General features: G+C 41.6%; 1 protein-coding gene across 1 annotated transcript in view; it reads right to left on the bottom strand.

The window, feature by feature from the left end:
• Positions 1-17,847: 17,847 nt before the first annotated feature.
• The window catches only part of LOC142743936 (phosphatidylethanolamine-binding protein 1-like), a 31,235-nt gene continuing 29,093 nt past the window's right edge, over positions 17,848-19,989 (bottom strand). The window contains exon 4 of the mRNA XM_075854777.1: positions 17,848-18,369. Coding sequence (XP_075710892.1) covers positions 18,152-18,369 — 218 coding nt within the window. The 3' untranslated portion in view covers positions 17,848-18,151. The remainder of the gene's footprint in view (positions 18,370-19,989) is intronic.

The raw sequence follows: 19,989 nt of genomic DNA, 5'->3' as shown, positions 1-19,989 counted from the left end.
CTTCTTCTAGGTCTCTAAAAATGAATTTTTTAATAACTTTTTCACCTTAGGTACCTAGAACGATTGCCAGCACTTCGGTACAAAATAAAAGAATTGAGGAGGGCCATTTCAATTAAGTACACTGACAGTTTTTTGTACCATACTTTTGCCTTTCGCATGGCACATTAATTGATCTCCCAAATCCACACATCCCATATGTTTGTTGAAGGCCTGTATGCATACAGGCTTTGATACAGTGGTGTTTGCTCCACGCACTGAAACTGGGTTTGTGGTGTTGTCATGGATTGTGGAGAGCATGAGGACCTCTTTTTTTGTCCCTGAATTTTACCAGGAACACATTTTGAGTATCATGCCCTGGTTTCGCCAACTGACAGTTTTTCAGCAAGGAAAGGCTTTGGAAGGTTTTTTTTAGATTCCTGCGAGCAGTACCACAGGCCAGTGTTATCCTTTCAACAAGGCACTTAAAAAGCGGAACACTTGTCTAGAAATTGTCGAGGTAAAGGTGGTACCCCTTATCCATCGGAGGATGCAGCTGGTCCCACACTATTTTATCGCTTGCACCAAGAACTGGGGGGCACTCTAGGGGACTAATCTGTGTCTTTCCCCTCTTAAACACGAAAGGAGTGTGTGTATCCAAACTGACTCTCGGCCAGTTTATATATTTTTATGCCATATCTGGCCTTCTTGTTTGGCAAATATTGACAGGAATTAAGCCTTCCCTTGAAATGGACTAATGATTTGTCAATGGCTATGTTTTTTTCAGGGACATAAACTTCTGAAAAAAACTAATTAAAATGTGTGATGAGGGGCCTAATCTTGAACAACCTATAAAAATTTGGATGATCCGGAGGTGGGCACTGCTCATTGTCAGTAAAATTTAGAAACTTTTAAAGGGCGTTAACATTTTTTTGAGGCATCACAGCACGGGATGTAGGTGTATCATACAACATATCTGTGGACCAATATGATTTTATGGTTGGGTTTCTTAGAAGGCCCATGTTGAGTAAAAGCCCCCAGAAGGTTGCATTTTCATTTGCATTGGTTGGATGCCCGGCTTGGGTTCTGGCATAATGGGATGTTGGATTTTTGGCTAAGAACTGTTGTGCATATAAATTTGTTTGCACAACCATGAGGTTAACTAAAGTATCCGAAAAAAAACATTTGAAAACATAAAATTCCTGAAGGCCAATTGTATTTATTTTTATGCCTGGGGCAGAGGTAAACTTAGGTATTTCAGGTTTGTAGGAGGTAGGCGGTAGCCATATAGGTACCGTATTTTTCGGACTATAAGGCCGGACTCACACGAGCGTGTACGTTTTTTCGCGCGCAAAAAATGTGGCATTTTGCACGCGCAAAAGGTACATAACAGCTCCGTGTGTCAGCAGCGTATGATGCGTGGCTGCGTGATTTTAGCGCAGGCGCCATCATTATGACACTCTGTTTGTAGACAGAAAAGCACGTGGTGCTTTTCTGTTTTCATTCATAGTTCTTACTGCTGTTGCGCAAATCACGCGCGTCACACGGAAGTGCTTCCGTGTGCTGCACGTGATTTTCACGCACCCATTGACTTCAATGGGTGCGTGATGTGCGAGAAACGCACAAATATAGGACATGTCGTGAGTTTTACGCAGCGGACACACTCGCGTTGCACGGACGTATATCACGTTCGTCTGAATAAGCCCTAAGACGCAGCTTTTAGAAAGAATAAATCTTGCTAAAAAGTTCCTGCGTCTTATAGTCCGCAGTCAAGGGACCCGGCATCGCCGGGCGCCATGACCGCTTCATTACTTAACCCCTTCCCGACTCATGACGTACCGACACACCATGGAGCGAGGGGGGGGGTGATGTATGGAGCGGGCTAACGTGCTGAGCCCGCTCCATACACTGCAGGTGTCAGCTTCTGACACGCTGCTATAATGGCCAGGAACAGCAATTTCGCTGTTCCTGGCAGTTTAAAGGGGTTGTGTCATAAAACACATGCATCCCCTACATCCATACATGTGTGATTGATAAGGAGAACGGGGACCAAAAGTTACCAAGAGCGCTGTATGAGAAGCTGTGACTTCCGTGTTCTGTGTCCGGCAGCTTCATAGAGATCAATGGGATTCTTCTGCGCATTCGCGAGTGGCTCTCCATTGCTCTCTCTGGAGCTGCGGAACAGATATGCCGGACACAGAACCCGGAAGTCCAAGCTTCTCATGTAGCGCTCTGGGTGACTTTCGGTCCCCTGTTCTCCTTATCGCTGGGGTCACATCCTGTGGATAGGGGCTACATGTGTTTTATGGCAAACCCCTTTAACTAGTTAAATGCTGCGGTCAATAGCGACCGCAGCGTTTATAGGGGTTTTTCTATGAAGGACATTTATGACATATCCTTTGGATATGTCATAAATGTCAGATAGATGCAGGTCTCACCTCTGGGACCCGCACCTATCTCTAGAACGGGGCCCCCTAAACCCCGTTTTAGCTTTCTGTGCTCTCCCGGCCACTTGATTACATGTGGAGTTACTGAAACAGCGTAACTCGCTGAGCTACGCTGTTTCCGTAACTCCCATAGAACAGAACAGTAGTTACGGAAACAGGGTAGGTCGAATACTACGCTGTTCCCGTAACTGCCATTCACTACTATGGGAGTTAGGGAAACACGTAAGTTAAGCGAGTTACACTGTTTCAGTAACTCCACATGTCGCCAAGTGGCTGCTGGTTGAAGTCCCGTAGGGGCACTAATAAAATGTGTCAAAAAATAAATAAATGTTAGATAAAATTTCAGGAGTGTAAAAAAAAATAAATATATATTAAAAGTAAAAAAAAACCTTTTCCCATTTTTCCCCCGAGCAAAATAAAAAATAAAATCATTTGGTATCGCTGCATCCATAAAAGTCCCATCTATTACAATATACAATTATGTAACTCGCACGGTGAGTTTAGAAATGTAAAACATCAAAATAGTTTTTTGGTCACCTTAGCGAATGAAATAAAAAAAAAGTGATCCAAAAAATCGTATGTACCAAAAAATGGTGCCAATAAAACTACAGCTCGTCACATAAAAAATAAGCCCTCACACCGCTCAATCGATGAAAAAAATATAAAAAAAGTTTTGGCTCTCAGAATGGGGTGAAACAGAATAAATTATTTTTGAAGAAATAATTTTTTTCCTATTTTGTGTTGTCTAAAACCTGGGTGCGTCTTATGGTCAGGTGCGTCTTATAGTCTGAAAAATACGGTAACTAGTTACATAGTTAGTACGGTTGAAAAAAGACACATGTCCATCAAGTTCAACCTAGGTATGGAAAATGGGAAGGGAAAAATTTCTACATAGGAGCAAATATTTTTTCGTTCTAGGAAATGATCTAAGCCTTTTTTAAAGCCATCTACTGTCCCTGCTGTGACCAGCTCCTGCGGTAGGCTATTCCATAGATTCACAGTTCTCACAGTAAAGAAGCCTTGTCGCCTCTGCAGGTTGAACCTTTTTTTCTCCAGACGGAGGGAGTGCCCCCTTGTTTTTTGAGGGGGTTTTACATGGAACAGGATTTCACCATATTTTTTGTATGTGCCCTTAATATATTTATATAAATTAATCATGTCCCCCCTTAGTTGTCTTTTTTCAAGGCTAAATAGGTTTAATTATTTTAATCTTTCTTCATAACTTAGATTCATCATGCCCCTTCTTAGCTTCGTTGCTCTTCTTTGTATTTTTTCCAACTCTAGGGCATACTTTCTATGAACTGGAGCCCAGAAGTGAACTTCATATTCTAGATGAGGCCTCACTAATGCTTTGTAAAGTGGTAATACTATATCCCTGTCCCGCGAGTCCATGCCTCTTATAATACACTTACTTATAATACACAATAGCTTACTGGCCTTTGAAGCAGCTGATTGACACTGCATGCTGTTATTTAGTTTATGTACAAGTACACCCAGATCCTTCTCAACAAGTGACTCCCCCAGTAAAGCTCCCCCTAGGATATATGATGCATGCAGGTTGTTGGTACCCAGATGCATAACTTTACATTTATCTACATTGAACCTCATTTGCCAAGTGGATGCCCAAACACAGTTTTCATGGACCCGATTCATCCGCTAAAGTGAATGGGTCAGAGAAAACTATTGGGTGCCACTCGGTCATGTGCAACTCCACTTAGTGTGTTCAAATCAGCTTGCAATGTACGAACATCTTCTATAGACTGAACAATACAATAGCTTGGTGTCATCTGCAAAAATAGATATAGTGCTATTAATCCCATTCTCTATATCATTAATAAATAAGTTGAATAATAGTGGTCCCAGCACAGAACCCTGGGGTACACCACTTATAACCTGGGACCATACATAGTAGGAATCATTGACCACAACTCTCTGGATACGGTCCTTGAGCCAATTCTCAATCCAATTACAAACTATACTGTCACGTTGGGTATGTGGACCCACTGGGCCGTACCGCCTTGACGGTATGGCAGCTGGCCAACAGGACGCAAGTCACAGTCTATAGTTCGTATAGTGTATCTGTGGCAGCTCGGACAGTAGTGAGACAGGCTCGGCTGGGACTAGGCAGCAGGCAGGTGCCAGGGGTGGTGCAGCAGCACAGGCGTGGTACACAGCACAGCACGACTTCAGCTCAACACAGCACTTGACCAGGATAGCACGGGATACAGGTTACAGGTAGCAGGAACGGGGAACACTGGGAACTGGAAAACACTTAGGAGACCATTTGCATAGACATACTAGGATAACGACAACAAGGCTCAGGCCTGGCAGGAAGGGGCTGGGCCCTTCTTATAGTCCAGGATGCTCTGGCAGCAATCAGCTCAATCTCCCACCTGTGTGCGATCTGGCTCCTTGTCTGGACTGAGTTCGCGAGCGCACCCTGGTGGTCACTGTGGAACAGGACGGCCGCATGTGCAGACATCTCTGGAGAGAAGGGCGTCGACTGGATGGAAGGAGTTCGTGGTCAGCGACCTCAGACGTTACATATACTTTCTAAACCTATAGTCCTTAATTTACCCATTAGACGTCTATGAGGGACACTGTCAAATGCCTTTGCAAAGTCCAAAAACACTATATCCACAGCGACCCCTCTGTCTAGGCTTCTGCTCACCTCTTCATAAAAACAAATCAGGTTGGTTTGACAACTTCTGTCCTTAGTAAAACCGTGCTGGCTGTCACTTATAATACTATTTTTTGTCACATAATCCTGTATATAGTCCTTCAAACATTTTCCTCACGATGGATGTTAAGCTTACTGGTCTATAATTACCCGGGGAAGAACTTTTTGAAAATAGGCACCACATTTGCCCTGCACCTGTCCCTTGGCACTATACCAGTCACTAGAGAATCTCTAAATATTATGAAGAGGGGGACAGTCATAACTGAACTAAGCTCTTTAACCCCTTCCCTCTTTGGCCACTTTTGACCATCCTGACAGAGCCTCATTTTTAAAATCTGACATGTTTCACTTTATGTGGTAATAACTTCGGAATGCGTTTACCTATCCAAGCGATTCTGAGATTGTTTTCTCGTGACACATTGGACATTTTATGTTACTGGCAAAATTTGCTCGATATGTTCAGTATTTAATTGTGAAAAACACCAAAATTTAGCGAAAAATTGCAAAAATTAGCATTTTTCTCAATTTAAATGTATCTGCTTGTAAGACAGGCAGTTATAACACACAAAATTGTTGCTAATTAACATCCCCCATATGTCTACTTTAAATTGGCATCGTTTTTTGAACATCCTTTTATTTTTCTAGGACGTTACAAGGCTCTGAACTTTAGCAGCAATTTCTCACATTTTCAAGAAAATTTCAAAAGGCTATTTTTACAGGGACCAGTTCAGATGTGAAGTGGCTTTGAGGGCCTTATATATTAGAAACCTCCAAAAATTCACCCCATTTTAAAATGATCACCCCTCAAAGTATTCAAAACAGCATTTAGAAAATGTCTTAACCCTTTAGACATTTTACAGGAATTAAAGCAAAGTACAGGTGAAATTTCCAAATTTCATATTTTTTTGCAGAAATACATTTTTAATCCAATTTTTTTCATAACACAGAAGGTTTTACCAGAGAAATGCAACTCAAAATGTATTGCCCAGGTTCTGCAGTTTTTAGAAATATCCCACATGTAGCCCTAGTGTGCTACTGGAAAGAAGCACCGGCCTCATAAGCAAAGGAGTACCTAGAGGATTTTGGGGCCTTATTTTTATTACAATATATTTTAGGCACCATGTCAGGTTTGAAGGGCTCTTGCGGTGGCAAAACAGTGGAAATCCCCCAAAAGTGACCCCATTTGGGAAACTACACACCTCAAGGAAATTATCTAGGGGTATAGTGAGCATTTTGACCGCACAGGTTTTTTACAGAAATTATTGGAAGTAGGCCGTGAAATTTAAAATCGACATTCTTTCAAAGAAAATGTAGGTTTAGCGATTTTTTGTTCTCATTTCCACAAGGACTAAAGGAGAAAAAGCACCACAGTATTTGTAAAGCAATTTCTCCCGAGCAAAACAATACCCCACATGTGGTAATAAACGGCTGTTTGGACACACGGCAGGGCTTAGAAGGGATGGAGCGCCATTTGGCTGTTGGAGTTCACATTTAGCAGGAATGGTTTGCGGAGGCCATGTCGCATTTACAAAGCCCCTGAGGGGACAAAACAGTGGAAACCCCCCCCCACAAGTGACCCCATTTTGGAGACTACACCCATTGAGGAAATTATCTAGGGGTATAGTGAGCGTTTTGACCCCACAGGTTTTTTGCAGAAATTATTGGAAGTAGGCCCTGAAAATAAAAATCTAAAATGTAGGAATGTAAGAAAATATAGGTTTAGCTAATTTTTTCTCATTTCCACAAGGACTGAAGGAGACAAAGCATTTGTAAAGCAATTTCTCCCGAGTAAAACAATACCCCACATGTGGTAATGTTTTGCAGAGGCCATATCGCATTTGCAAAGCCCCTGAAGGGACAAAACAATGAAAACGCCCAAAAAGTGACTCCATTTAGGAAACGACACCTCTTGAGGAATTTATCTAGGGGTGTAGTAAGCATTTTGACCCCACAGATGTTTCATAGAATTTATTAGAATTGGGCAGTGAAAATAAAAACAATCCTTTTTCTTCAATAAGACGTAGCTTTAGCTCAAAAATTGTCATTTTCTCAACAAATAAAGGAAAAAAAGAACTCAACATTTGTAAAGCAATTTCTCCCGAGTACGGCAATACCCCATTATGTGGTCATAAACTGCTGTTTGGGCACACGGCAGGGCTCAGAAGGGAAGGACCGCCATTTGGAGTGCAGATGTTGCTGGATTGGTTTCTGGGCGCCTGTGGGCCCAAAACTGTGGAAATCCCCCAGAAGTGACCCCATTTTGGAAACTACACCTCTCAATGCATTTACCTAGGGGTGTAGTAAGCATTTTAACCCTGCAGGTGTTTTGTAGAAATTAGTGTGCACTCGATGTTGCAGAGTGAAAATGGGATATTTTCCATATATATGCAGATATGTGGTGCCCAGCTTTTGCCACCATAACAAGACAGCTCTCTAATTATTATGCAGTGTTTCCCGGTTTTAGAAACACCCTACATGGGGCACTAATCTTTTGCCTGGACATTCGACCAGGCTCAGGAGTGAGAGAGTACCATGTAAAATTGAGGCCTAATTTGGCGATTTACAAAGTATTGGTTCACAACTGCAGAGGCTCAGATGTGAAATAATAAAAAGAAACCCCTGAGAAGTGACCCCATTTTGAAACTACACCCCTCAAGGCAATTATTAAGGGGTGTAGTGATCATTTTCACCCCACAGGTCTTATCCATAAATGATTGCACTGCGGATGGTGCAAATTAAAAATTTCTATTTTTCCCTAGATATGCCTTTTTGGTGGCAAATATGTCATGCCCAGCTTATGGCACTGGACACACCCCAAAATTTGTTAAACGGGTTCTCCGGGGTATGACGATGCCATATATGTGGAAGGAAACTGCTGTTTGGGCACACTGTAGGATTCAGAGCGGAGGGAGCGCCATTTGGCTTTTGGAGAGCGGATTTGGCTTAGTAGTAGATTTGTTTTACTATTGCTGGTGTTTCCATTTATTATGTGGGGGTACATGTAAGCGGGGCAGAGTACATCAGGGGCATAGTCAGGTGGCATAATAATGGGGTAAAAAAACTATAAAATGATCCATAGATTTGTGTTACGCTGTGAAGAAATCCTTTCTGTGCAGGCTGGTGTCACACTGATATATGGCATCCTTTGTTATCCCCCTTCAAAAGAAGTGCAGGACACTTCTTTCAGACGTAATTTGAGCCGTTCTTCATTGAACTCAATGAAGCACAGCTCAAAATTTACGGCTGTCAGAGAAGCCTCGCAAAATGCGAGGAGGAGCAATTACGGCTGAAACGAGGCAGCTGTTTTCTCCTGAAAACAGTCTGTCTTTTCAGATGTAAAAGCCTGCTACCGTGTGCACATACCCTTAGGGTTCCTTGGATCATTGTAATCAATCTCAGACACCTGTGATAATTAGTTTGCCAGGTGTGCCCAATCAAAGGAAAACTACTTAAGAAGGACGTTCCACATTATTAAGCAGGCCACAGGTTTCAAGCAATATGGGAAAGAAAAAGGATCTCTCTGCTGCCGAAAATCGTGAAATAGTGCAATACCTTGGACAAGGTATGAAAACATTGGATATTTCAAGAAAACTGAAGCGTGATCACCGTACTGTGAAAAGATTTGTGGCTGATACAGAGCACAGATGGGTTAGTTTCAGATAAAGGCATAATCAGGAAGGTTTCTGCCAGACAAATTAATAGGATTAGGAGAGCAGCTGTTAAAATACCATTGCAAAGCAGCAAACAGGTATTTGAAGCCGCTGGTGCCTCTGGAGTCCCGCAAACCTCAAGGTGTAGGATCCTCCAGAGGTTTGCAAGTGTGCATAAAGCTATTATTCGGCCACCCCTAAACAATGCTGACAAGCAGAAACGGTTGCAGTGGGCTCAGAAATACATGAAGACTCATTTTCAAACCGTGTTGTTTACTGATGAGTGCCATGCAACTCTGGATGGTCCAGATGGATGGAGTAGTGGATGGTTGGTGAATGGCCACCATGTCCCAACAAGGCTGCGACGTCAGCAAGGAGGTGGCGGAGTCATGTTTTGGTCTGGAATCATGGGGCGAGAGCAGGTAGGCCCCTTTAGGGTCCCTGACGGTGTGAAAATGACCTCTGCAAAGTACGTAGAGTTTATGACTGACCACTTTCTTCCGTAGTATAAAAAGAAGAACCGTGCCTTCCGTAGCAAAATTATTTCTATGCATGACAATGCACCATCTCATGCTGCAAAGAATACCTCTGTGTCATTGGCTGCTATGGGCATAAAAGGAGAGAAACTCATGGTGTGGCCCCCATGTTCCCCTGACTTCAACCCTATTGAGAACCTTTGGAGCATCCTCAAGCAAAATATCTATGAGGGTGGGAGGCAGTTCACATCAAAACAGAAGCTCTGGGAGGCTATTCTGACATCCTGCAAAGATATTCAAGCAGAAACTGTCCAAATACTCACAAATTCAATGGAGGCAAGAATTGTCAAGGTGATATCAAAGAAGGGGTCCTATGTTAACATGTAACTTGGCCTGCTAAGTTTTTTTTGATTTTTTTAATTCTCTTTACAACCTTTAAAATGTTTTGATCTCTGTTGTGCATAATAATTTGAAACAGTGCATTTTGAGTTTTTTACTTCTAAAAAAAAATCTGTTATCATTACGAGATTTGTTCAATAAAATTTGCATTATACTCCAACGGTTGATGGCTTGAAGATTATACTGACTGTCATTTGCATCAACTATTTAGGAAAATCAGCGAAAAATAACATTTGCACAATAATTTGGAACCGGTGTAATTTTATTTTTTCATAGACGTAGTGGAATGAGGGTTTTTTTTGCGGGATGAGCTGTGGTTATTATTGTTATCATTTTGGGGTAAATGCGACTTTTTGATCACCTTTTATCCTATTTTTTGGGAGGCCAGGTAACCGCAATTCTGGCATAGTTTTTTTAGTTTTTCTTATACAGCGTTCACCGCGCGTTATAAATTACAGGTTAACTTTATTCTGCGGGTCAGTACGATTCCGGCGATACCTAATTTATAGCACTTTTTTATATTTTACTACTTTTTGCACAATAAAATTACTTTTGTAAAAAGAATGTATTTTTTCTGTCTCCAAGTTGTGAGAATCATAACTTTTTAACTTTTTTGTCGACGGAGCTGTATGAGGGCTTGTTTTTTGCGAGACGAGCTATAGTTTTTATAGGTACCATTTTTGGATACGTGCAACTTTTTGATCACTTTTTATTCCAATATTTGTAGGGCAAAGTGACCAAAAAACAGAAACTCTGGTAAAGTTTTTACGTTTGTTTTTTACGCTGTTCACCGCATGCAATAAATAATATAATATTTTGATATCTCAGGTCATTACTGTCATGGCGATACCAAATACGTATGGTTTATTTTTTTTTACACTTTTTTATACTTTTTTTTACACTTTTTCTCAAGTCCCACTAGGGGACTTGACGGTCCAAATGTCAGACTTATTTTATTGCTAATACATTGCACTACCTACTTAGTGCAATGTATTAGATCTGTCAGTTATTTACTGACAGCAAGACGATTAGGCTTCGACTCCCGACGGGGCCTAATCGGCTTCTGTAATGGCAGAGCAGGAGGCCATTGTGTCTCCTGTTGCCATAGCAGCAGTCGCCAGTCCTGATTGCCTGTCAGGGCTGGCGATCTGCTTGCAACCGCTAAGATGTAGCAATCGCTTTCGATTGCTGCATCGAAGGGGTTAATGGCAGGGATCGGAGCTTGCTCCGGTTCCTGCCATTACAGGTGGATGTCAGCTGTAACATACAGCTGACTTCCACCGCTGATGACGCCGGATCGATCAGCTCCTGAGCCGGCGCCATCTTGCCGGCGGCTACGGAAGCCGATCAGGCTCCGCCGCCGGGTAGATCTTGACCGGCTTCTGTGCTAGGCAGACCGGGAGGCCAGTATTAGGCCTCCGGTTTCCATTGCAGCCACCGGAAACCCCGGCAATTTCATTACTGGGGTTCCGATGAGCTGCAAACACCTTAAGGGTATGTTCACACGTAGTCAACCAAAACGTCTGAAAATCCAGAGCTGTTTTCAAGGGAAAACAGACCCTGCTTTTCAGACGTTTTTTTTACCAACTCACAATTTTCGCGGCATTTTTCGCGCCGTTTTCGCGGCGTTTTTTACGTCCGTTTTTGGAGCTGTTTTCATTGGAGTCTATGAGAAAACAGCTCCAAAAACGTCTGAAAGAAGTGTCCTGCACTTCTTTTGACGAGGCTGTATTTTTACGAGTCGTCGTTTGACAGCTGTCAAACGACGACGCGTAAATAACAGGTCGTCTGCACAGTACGTCGGCAAACCCATTCAAATGAATGGGCAGATGTTTGCCGACGTATTGTAGCCCTATTTTCAGACGTAAAACGAGGCATAATACGCCTCGTATACGTCTGAAATTTGGCCGTGTGAACATACCCTAAATGTAGCAATCACGTTTGAATGCTGCATTGAAGGGGTTAATGGCGGGGATCGAAGCTAATTTCGGTCCCCTCCATTACAGCCGGATATCAGCTGTAAGATACCGCTGAGATCCGGCGATGATGGCACCGACTCAGCTTCTGAGCCGGTGCCAAGCATTTGGCGTAAGTATACAACATTTTGCGGGAAGCACTGGCTTTCCATTTCGTATACTTACGACAAATGTCGGGAAGAGGTTAAGAACTCTAGGTTGTAACCCATCTGGTCCCGGGGCCTTGTGTACATTTATTTTATTTTATTTAGCTTGGACCATATCTACATTCAGACAATTCAGTATATTAATTGATATATTAACAGCACTGGCAACAGCAACATCAGCTGCTCTTTCTTCAGTTGTATATACAGAGCTAAAGAACCCATTTAGTAACTCTGCCTTCTCTTGATCCCCTGTGACCAACTCCCCATTACCACTATCTAGGGGTCCTACATGTTCAGACCTTGGCTTTTTTGCATTTACATACTTGAAGAATTGTTTGGGATTTGTTTTACTATCCTTGGCCACCTGCCTTTCATTTTGTATTTTTTCAGATTTTATTACTTTTTTTTCAGATTTTATTAAGCTCTTTAGAATTTACAAAGGCTACAGCTGTACCCTCAGATTTGTATTTTTCAAATCCCCTTTTTTTTTCTTCATATATTGCCCTTTTTACAGAAGGTGTAAGCCATGTGGGGTTTAATTTTAGTCGTTTATACTTGTTACCTATAGGAATTAATTTTGCACTATAATTACCCAAAGTAGATTTGAAAATCTCCCATTTATAATTTGTACCATTATTTGACATTAGTTCTTCCCAGTCTATATCCTGAATTGCAGCCCTTATCCTGGGGAAATTGGTTACCTCCCTTTCTAGTTCCACCCAGAAGGTTTCAACCTCCTCACAATCTTCACCCACTATTGTCTCTTTCACACTCGCCTTCATATCACTTCTCACATACAGACATACACCACCACCTTTCCTATTTGTACTGTCTTTCCGAAACAGTGTAAAACCCTGTAGATTTACAGCCCAGTCACGTGAAGAGTCCAGCCATGTTTCAGCAACACCAACTATATCAATATGTTCCTCCAGTACCAAGGCCTCCAGATCCTCCATTTTGCTTGCTAGACTTCTGGCATTTGTGAACATACACTTTAACTTGCATTTCAAATTGCCACGTTTGGGATCAGAAATGTGATTATTTTACATTATTTGAGCATTTTTATTTTCATTGCCGTTTTGTAACAGAAGGATCTCCTTATCCTGTTGTCTAGTCTTCTCCCCACAGTCTATTTCTCCCCCCACCAATACAGTCTGACCCCTCTCTAACCTAACTATCCCTTTATTTTCTACATTGACCCCACTCCTGTGGGGTCACTTGTGTTGGGGTCACTTGTGCGGGGCTTATTCAGATCACAAGCCCTGCTTAGTTTCTGAGGGGGTTCCTCGTCATGAGTGGAGGAGGATAACAAAAACTCTGATTTATCCTCACTGATGCTTTCAGCATCCGAACATAAAATGGTATATGCCTCCTCTACACTAAATAGACGAGACATTCTGGGTATATAACAACGCTGCACTAACCCTGACGTGCAATTCCTCAATTAGTATTTGTCTTTTTTTTTATGAAGGCAAAAGTAGAACCCTGACAAGGTAACTGTGACGTGCAAAAGTAGCACACAAAATTACCACTACATTACTAAACTAAGATACCAAAAAAAAGATATATTTTTGGATTTTATTTTTGTAATGAAGATTAAACTGAAAAAAAAACTCCCACAAAACTACCACTCAAAAATATGGGTGAGGTTAGACTAGTGCTGGTGGGCACCAAAGTGTGCTGGTGGAGACTATAGCGGCACTAAAGAGTGGGCAATAAAGGATGCTCTGAACCCTGCTCCGATAAAAACACTTTTAGTGAATTCTGGATTGCCTGATTACCCTCCAATCTGCGGCTTTCGTGCTGCGAACCCGTCTCTATTATATCACCGTTACTGAAACCTGGATTGCCTGAATCCACTACTGTCTACTGATCCCCTACCGTGAACCCAGCTGTGCTACATCATTGTTACTGAAAACTAGATTTCCTGACTGCTGTTTATGTATCACAAACACAGCGCTTCTGTATCACGTGCTCAGCTCTGCTGCATTGCCACTACTGAACCATAAACTGTTCAACTCTGCTGCGTCAAATACCTGGTACTTGTATAGACTATTTTTTGTTGTAACACATAGTAACCGTATCTCTAACCTTCCCTACTTGGTCTGGTTCACTTATCACTAAGGAATATCCAGAGATTTAACCACTAGACAAGTTTAAGGCACCTAAGTACTGACGCCAACTGAGTACCTTAGAACCTATCTGAATTTACAGGCAAAAAGGAGGCTAACAGGGGTCAACTGTGCCGTTAGGTTCTATCTCTGGACATCGTAATAACCAGATTGTAACACATATCTCCATCATTTTATCTCACCCTCCTTCTATCCCCTCAAGGGGGAGGGAATTGAAGTATGCAAAATATAAAACTGAACGGAGCATCAAAAGCTGTGGAGTTTGTTTAAGGGTAAGACCCCACAAAAGCGGCATTGACACAGCCGCAATGTGGCCCACAGCTACTCCGACACCATGTTCAGCACATTTGTCAAATTACTCATTAATGGTCCTGTGTTGTGGGTAAAATGGCAGTTTACCTGCAAAATCATGCAGCTATAGGCATGTATTCATTAATGTGCACCGAACACAGATTAGTGTAAACCATACGTCACTACATTGTATTCATTAATGGCTGCATGATTGTGCAGATAAACAGCCGCTCCATGGGGCCTTACCCTAAAGGGCAGGGTTTAATTAACAGGTCTTGGTCTCCACTGCTGAGAGATCAGTATTGGAGGTTTTCTGCTGCTGCAAGCTTTGTCTTTTTCTGAGACGTAGCTTGCAGTAGCAGAAACCTCTAAGGGTATGTTCACACGGCTTATTTTAGGCCGTTTTCAATGGGAAAAACGGCGTTCTGTTCCAACGGGCCGTTTTTTTACACGGCCGTTTCTAAAAACTCCATAGAAAGACAGCTACAAAAACGGCCTTAAAAAAACGCAGCGAAAAACGCGAGTGGCTTAAAGAACTTCTGAAAATCAGGAGCTGTTTTCTCTTGAAAACAGCTCCGTATTTTCAGATGTTATTGTGTTTGTGTGTGCACATACCCTAATACTGCCCTCTCTGTAAAGGAGACCAAAACCTGTTAAATAAATCCATACCGCTTGATGCACAAGTGGATAAATGACCTCCACAAGATTTCCTCAAGACTGTTTCTTTTTAGAGCTAGCAGAAGACAGCGTTTTCTCTGTGTTTTTTTTTTATATGTCATCCATTTCCAAGTTTAGTGCCTCTTTCACTCATGTATGAAATAAAGGCTATGTAAAAATGTCGGTCAGTGTGTTTTGTGCAACTTTCAAATTAGCTTTGATTAAAAGTTCTTTTTACTTTTTGAGATACAGCTGCTCTGTATTCTCTATACAGAGCAGCTGTATCTTTCGCTAAGACCTGAAACCGTCAGTCCCACATACTTGACAGGAACTTAGATGTGATGGATAACTGGTGGATCCTGCGTGACCCGCTTTTCCTGGACCTGACGGGTACAGGATTTAGTGAATTATATAGCTGATCTGTATAGAGAATATACAGAACCGATAAAAACACAGGGACATATACAAAAACACCGAAAAAGGCCATACTTACAAATGGACACAGCCAGGCCAGAAATGCTGATGAAAGGGCGAGCAGGTGCTTTAAATAATAATAGCCACTCCCACTAGTCTTGAGGGGAGTGGTGTGTGGTGCATGGGATGTGTAGTAAGAAATAATAAATGAATAGTGTGTGTGCAAGTGTAATACTATAAGTGAAATATAGGGGGCAGTAATAAATGAAGTGCCTCAATAGAAATAAATGGATAATGGGGTGCGAGTGAGTGAAACATGGAGGGATAGTGTGTACGTCATGAGGCACAACGTGTATAGCCAGGTAGAAGCCTATTTGTGACGCCTTGATAATTCATAGAGCGGGCTACCCTGCTTGCTATGCCAAACAACAACACACCATGCTCTCCCAGCATCAAAGACCCGGCTGTGTCCAAGAGAAGCGAATATACATAATAATGAAAAATACCTGGGGTATTGGTAATCATTTTGGCCAAAAGGACGCAAGCTCGCAATCCACGACAAGGATCCCCAGACTTGCGAGTCCCTAACTCCTAAACTGGAACAGAACGTTCCTGATGCACAAACAGAACCGATAAAAACACAGGGACATATACAAAAACACCGAAAAAGGCCATACTTACAAATGGACACAGCCAGGCCAGAAATGCTGATGAAAGGGCGAGCAGGTGCTTTAAATAATAATAGCCACTCCCACTAGTCTTGAGGGGAGTGGTGTGTGGTGCATGGGATGTGTAGTAAGAAATAATAAATGAATAGTGTGTGTGCAAGTGTAATACTATAAGTGAAATATAGGGGGCAGTAATAAATGAAGTGCCTCAATAGAAATAAATGGATAATGGGGTGCGAGTGAGTGAAACATGGAGTCCCTAACTCCTAAACTGGAACAGATCTGGGGATCCTTGTCGTGGATTGCGAGCTTGCGTCCTTTTGGCCAAAATGATTACCAATACCCCAGGTATTTTTCATTATTATGTATATTCGCTTCTCTTGGACACAGCCGGGTCTTTGATGCTGGGAGAGCATGGTGTGTTGTTGTTTGGCATAGCAAGCAGGGTAGCCCGCTCTATGAATTATCAAGGCGTCACAAATAGGCTTCTACCTGGCTATACACGTTGTGCCTCATGACGTACACACTATCCCTCCATGTTTCACTCACTCGCACCCCATTATCCATTTATTTCTATTGAGGCACTTCATTTATTACTGCCCCCTATATTTCACTTATAGTATTACACTTGCACACACACTATTCATTTATTATTTCTTACTACACATCCCATGCACCACACACCACTCCCCTCAAGACTAGTGGGAGTGGCTATTATTATTTAAAGCACCTGCTTGCCCTTTCATCAGCATTTCTGGCCTGGCTGTGTCCATTTGTAAGTATGGCCTTTTTCGGTGTTTTTGTATAGAGAATATGGAGCAGTTGTATCTCAAAAAGTAAACAGAATTGTTACTAAAAGCTCATTTGAAAGTTGCACAAAACACACTGACTTACATTTTTATTAAAATAATTATTTTTTTTCAAAGGTTTACATAGCCTTTAAAGGGAAGGTGTCACAGAATTTTTCTTTTTTATATATGTTATTGCTTTTATTATGTCATTAAAATAAATTACATTTATTTGTGTTTTTGTGTTGTACTTTTTTCTTTCTTTTACTCCTCTATGGGGGCTGCCATTTTTTTTTTCATCTCTGTAGGTGTCGATTAACGACACATACAGAGATGGAATACGGCACATACATCCCCATAGAGAATGCGAATGGGAGCCGTTCCATTCTCTATAGTGTACGCCGTCTGTGTGGGAACGGGCGCATGCGCCGCTCCCACACAGTCCAAAAGGAAGGTCTTTGGCAGAGCGACATCCGGCGCCATTTTCATGTGGACCGGAAGCCGCGGCCGGACAGTAAGATGACTACTTCTGGTCGCGGCTTCCGTCCATATGTTCAGAAGCAAGGACTAGGAGCGGAGGGAGCGGCGACAGCGGCAGTGACAGCAGCGGCGGCAGGAGCAGGTAAGTTATGTTTGTGTATGTGTGTGTGTGTGTGTATGTCCGTGTTATACTGTCTGATTACCACTGTATCTAATCCTCATACACTGTGCATTCGCTCAAAAAATGGCGGCACACAGTGTAGGAGGTTTGAACATTCAACCCCCTCCTTTCTCCTGGCACTAGCCAGAATAAAGGAGGGGGGATTGTTTGAGGACGCTAGAGCGAGTGTGTCTTCTCCAATTTTGCAGCATAAAGCAATGAGGTTGCTTTACCACATGCCAATGCTTCAATTTTGGGAATTGCTCCCTCTAGTGACCAGCACATGGAAATGTTATAAATTAGAATCTAATTTATAATATTTCCTGACTTGTGAAAAAATTAAAAAAATTAGAACAATGTGTAATCGTTTATATACTAACAGTTTAACTAAAAAAATATATATATTTTTCTAGCGACACATTCCCTTTAAGTCTTGTTGCAAGATATTTTTATTAATGATAACAAAATAGAAGCCCTTGGGAAGACAGCACACGGAAGTAGAGATAATTGGAGTTTGTTATATTTATTACTGACCAATGCAAACAGGGGAAAAACCACTCGTCACATGCCCTCCATGAAAAGCAACAATGGTTCAATGGTAAAAACATTTTTAGTACTTTTCTTTGACATGATTAAATGACAATGAAAGGTGATCACAAGAAACAAAGTATGAATAGTTTGAATATAAAAAGCTTCATTTTATGAAATTAAACGAAAAGATTTTGACCTTTCTTGCTAAAGACGTCTACAGAGAAAAATGAACTACATGTACAGAGATACACAATACTTGTTCCTGAGGGGTCCCCTGGTTTTATGCTACCCCCAACTGTTTGTAAAGTACAGGAACAGATTCATCCCACTCAGCCTGGAAACAAACACCAGCAACTGGAGGGTCCAGTCCATACTTCTTACGGAAACCAGATGCTTTAAAATTTTCTCGATTTTCAGCTGTTCTGTCACTCACATAATTTTCATTACACTTCAGCGGTGTCGTCTGCTCATATACAAGCCATGTATACCTATGTAGACCTACAGCAGAGAAATAGCAGAGTTTTCATTAGTACCATCATCATACCTTGAATAACAGGTATACAACTATTAGATAGTTCTGAAGACTTTGAAATATTCTCTAAGTCTCCAAAATGCAACATAACCTATGAATATCAAGATTATTGGCCTACCCTTTTCACAACATCCTGCTTGATGATCACATTTAAACAAGAACATACATGGCTGCACTGTGGTCAGGACTGTAGCACTGGGACTGCAACATGTACAGTAGTGTTCAAAAAATAGCAGTGAGTTTAAAAAAAGCAAATAAAACGCAAAATCATTATAATAACTTTTATTTGTCTAAATGCAAATGCACTAGAAATACTACACATTAAATTCCAAATCGAAACAATAACAGAATTTATCCAGTTTGTGTTAATCTTTTACAGAAAGTAAAGAAAAAGGAATATTAGGCTCTTCAATAAAAATATATGAGCGCCAGCATTATTCTTTATAAACTCAAAAATGTAATACATAAACTGAAAATATGTTTCAGTGGCATAACCATTGTTTCTAAGAACTGCTTGACATCTCAGTTGCACAGAGTCAACCAACTTCTGGCACCTCTGAACAGGTAGATTGGACTACAGTCCACATTTCTTTTTCATTTTTGGGTTTTGAGGTCAGGGGATTGGGCTGGCCATTCCATTATTTCAATCCTGTTTGTCTGTAACCAAGATATTGTTCACTTACTGGTGTGTTTTGGGTCATTGTCGTGTTGAAACACCCATTTCAAGGGCTTCTTCAGTATAGGGCAACATGATCTCAAGTATTTTGATACATTTAGACTGATCCATGACCCCTTGAATGTGATAAATAGGCCCAACACCATGGTATGAGAAACATCCCCATATTATGATTTTTGCAGCACCATGCTTTACTGTCTTCAGTGTACTGTGACCTGAATTCAGTGCTAGGGAGTCGTCTGACATACTGTCTGTAGCCACTAGACCTAAAAAGAACAATCTTGCTTTCATCAACAAAATGTTGCGCCATTTCTCTTTGGGCCAGTCAATATTTTCCTTAGCAAATTTTAACCTATTCAGGACATGTCTTTTTTCAACAGGAATTTGCGGGGTGTTCTTGTTGGTAACTTGGCTTCACTTAATCGTCTTCTGATTGTAGCAGAACTCACTGGTAACTGCAGATCTTCTTTGATCTTTCTGGAGGTGATCATTGGCTGAGCCTTTGCCATTTTGGCTATTCTTCGATCTATTGGAACAGTAGTTCACCTCTTCTTTCCGCGTCTTTCAGGTTTTGGTTGCCACTTCAAGGCATTTGAGATCATTTTAGCTGAGCAGCCTATAATTTTCTGCACTTCTCTATATGTTTATCCCCCTCCAATCAACTTTTTAATCAAAGTAGGTTTTACATCAGAACAATGTCTGGAACGACCCATTTTCCCCAGTATTTCAGAAGGAAATGCACTATAATTAACATGTGTAACATTTGTCACCCTCCTAACTTAAAGAGGCTCTGTCACCAGATTTTCAAACCCCTATTTCCTATTGCAGCAGTTGTGAATAGAAGTGTATGATGCAGGGGCCACTTTAAGATTTAGTGGCCCCTGCATTTCGCACAGCCCATGACACGCTA

Source organism: Rhinoderma darwinii, chromosome 1 (genome assembly GCF_050947455.1).
Source record: "Rhinoderma darwinii isolate aRhiDar2 chromosome 1, aRhiDar2.hap1, whole genome shotgun sequence".
Classification (NCBI taxonomy): domain Eukaryota; kingdom Metazoa; phylum Chordata; class Amphibia; order Anura; family Rhinodermatidae; genus Rhinoderma; species Rhinoderma darwinii.
The sequence above is the reverse complement of the archived record's forward strand: the minus strand, read 5'-3'. Positions and strand labels throughout refer to the sequence as shown.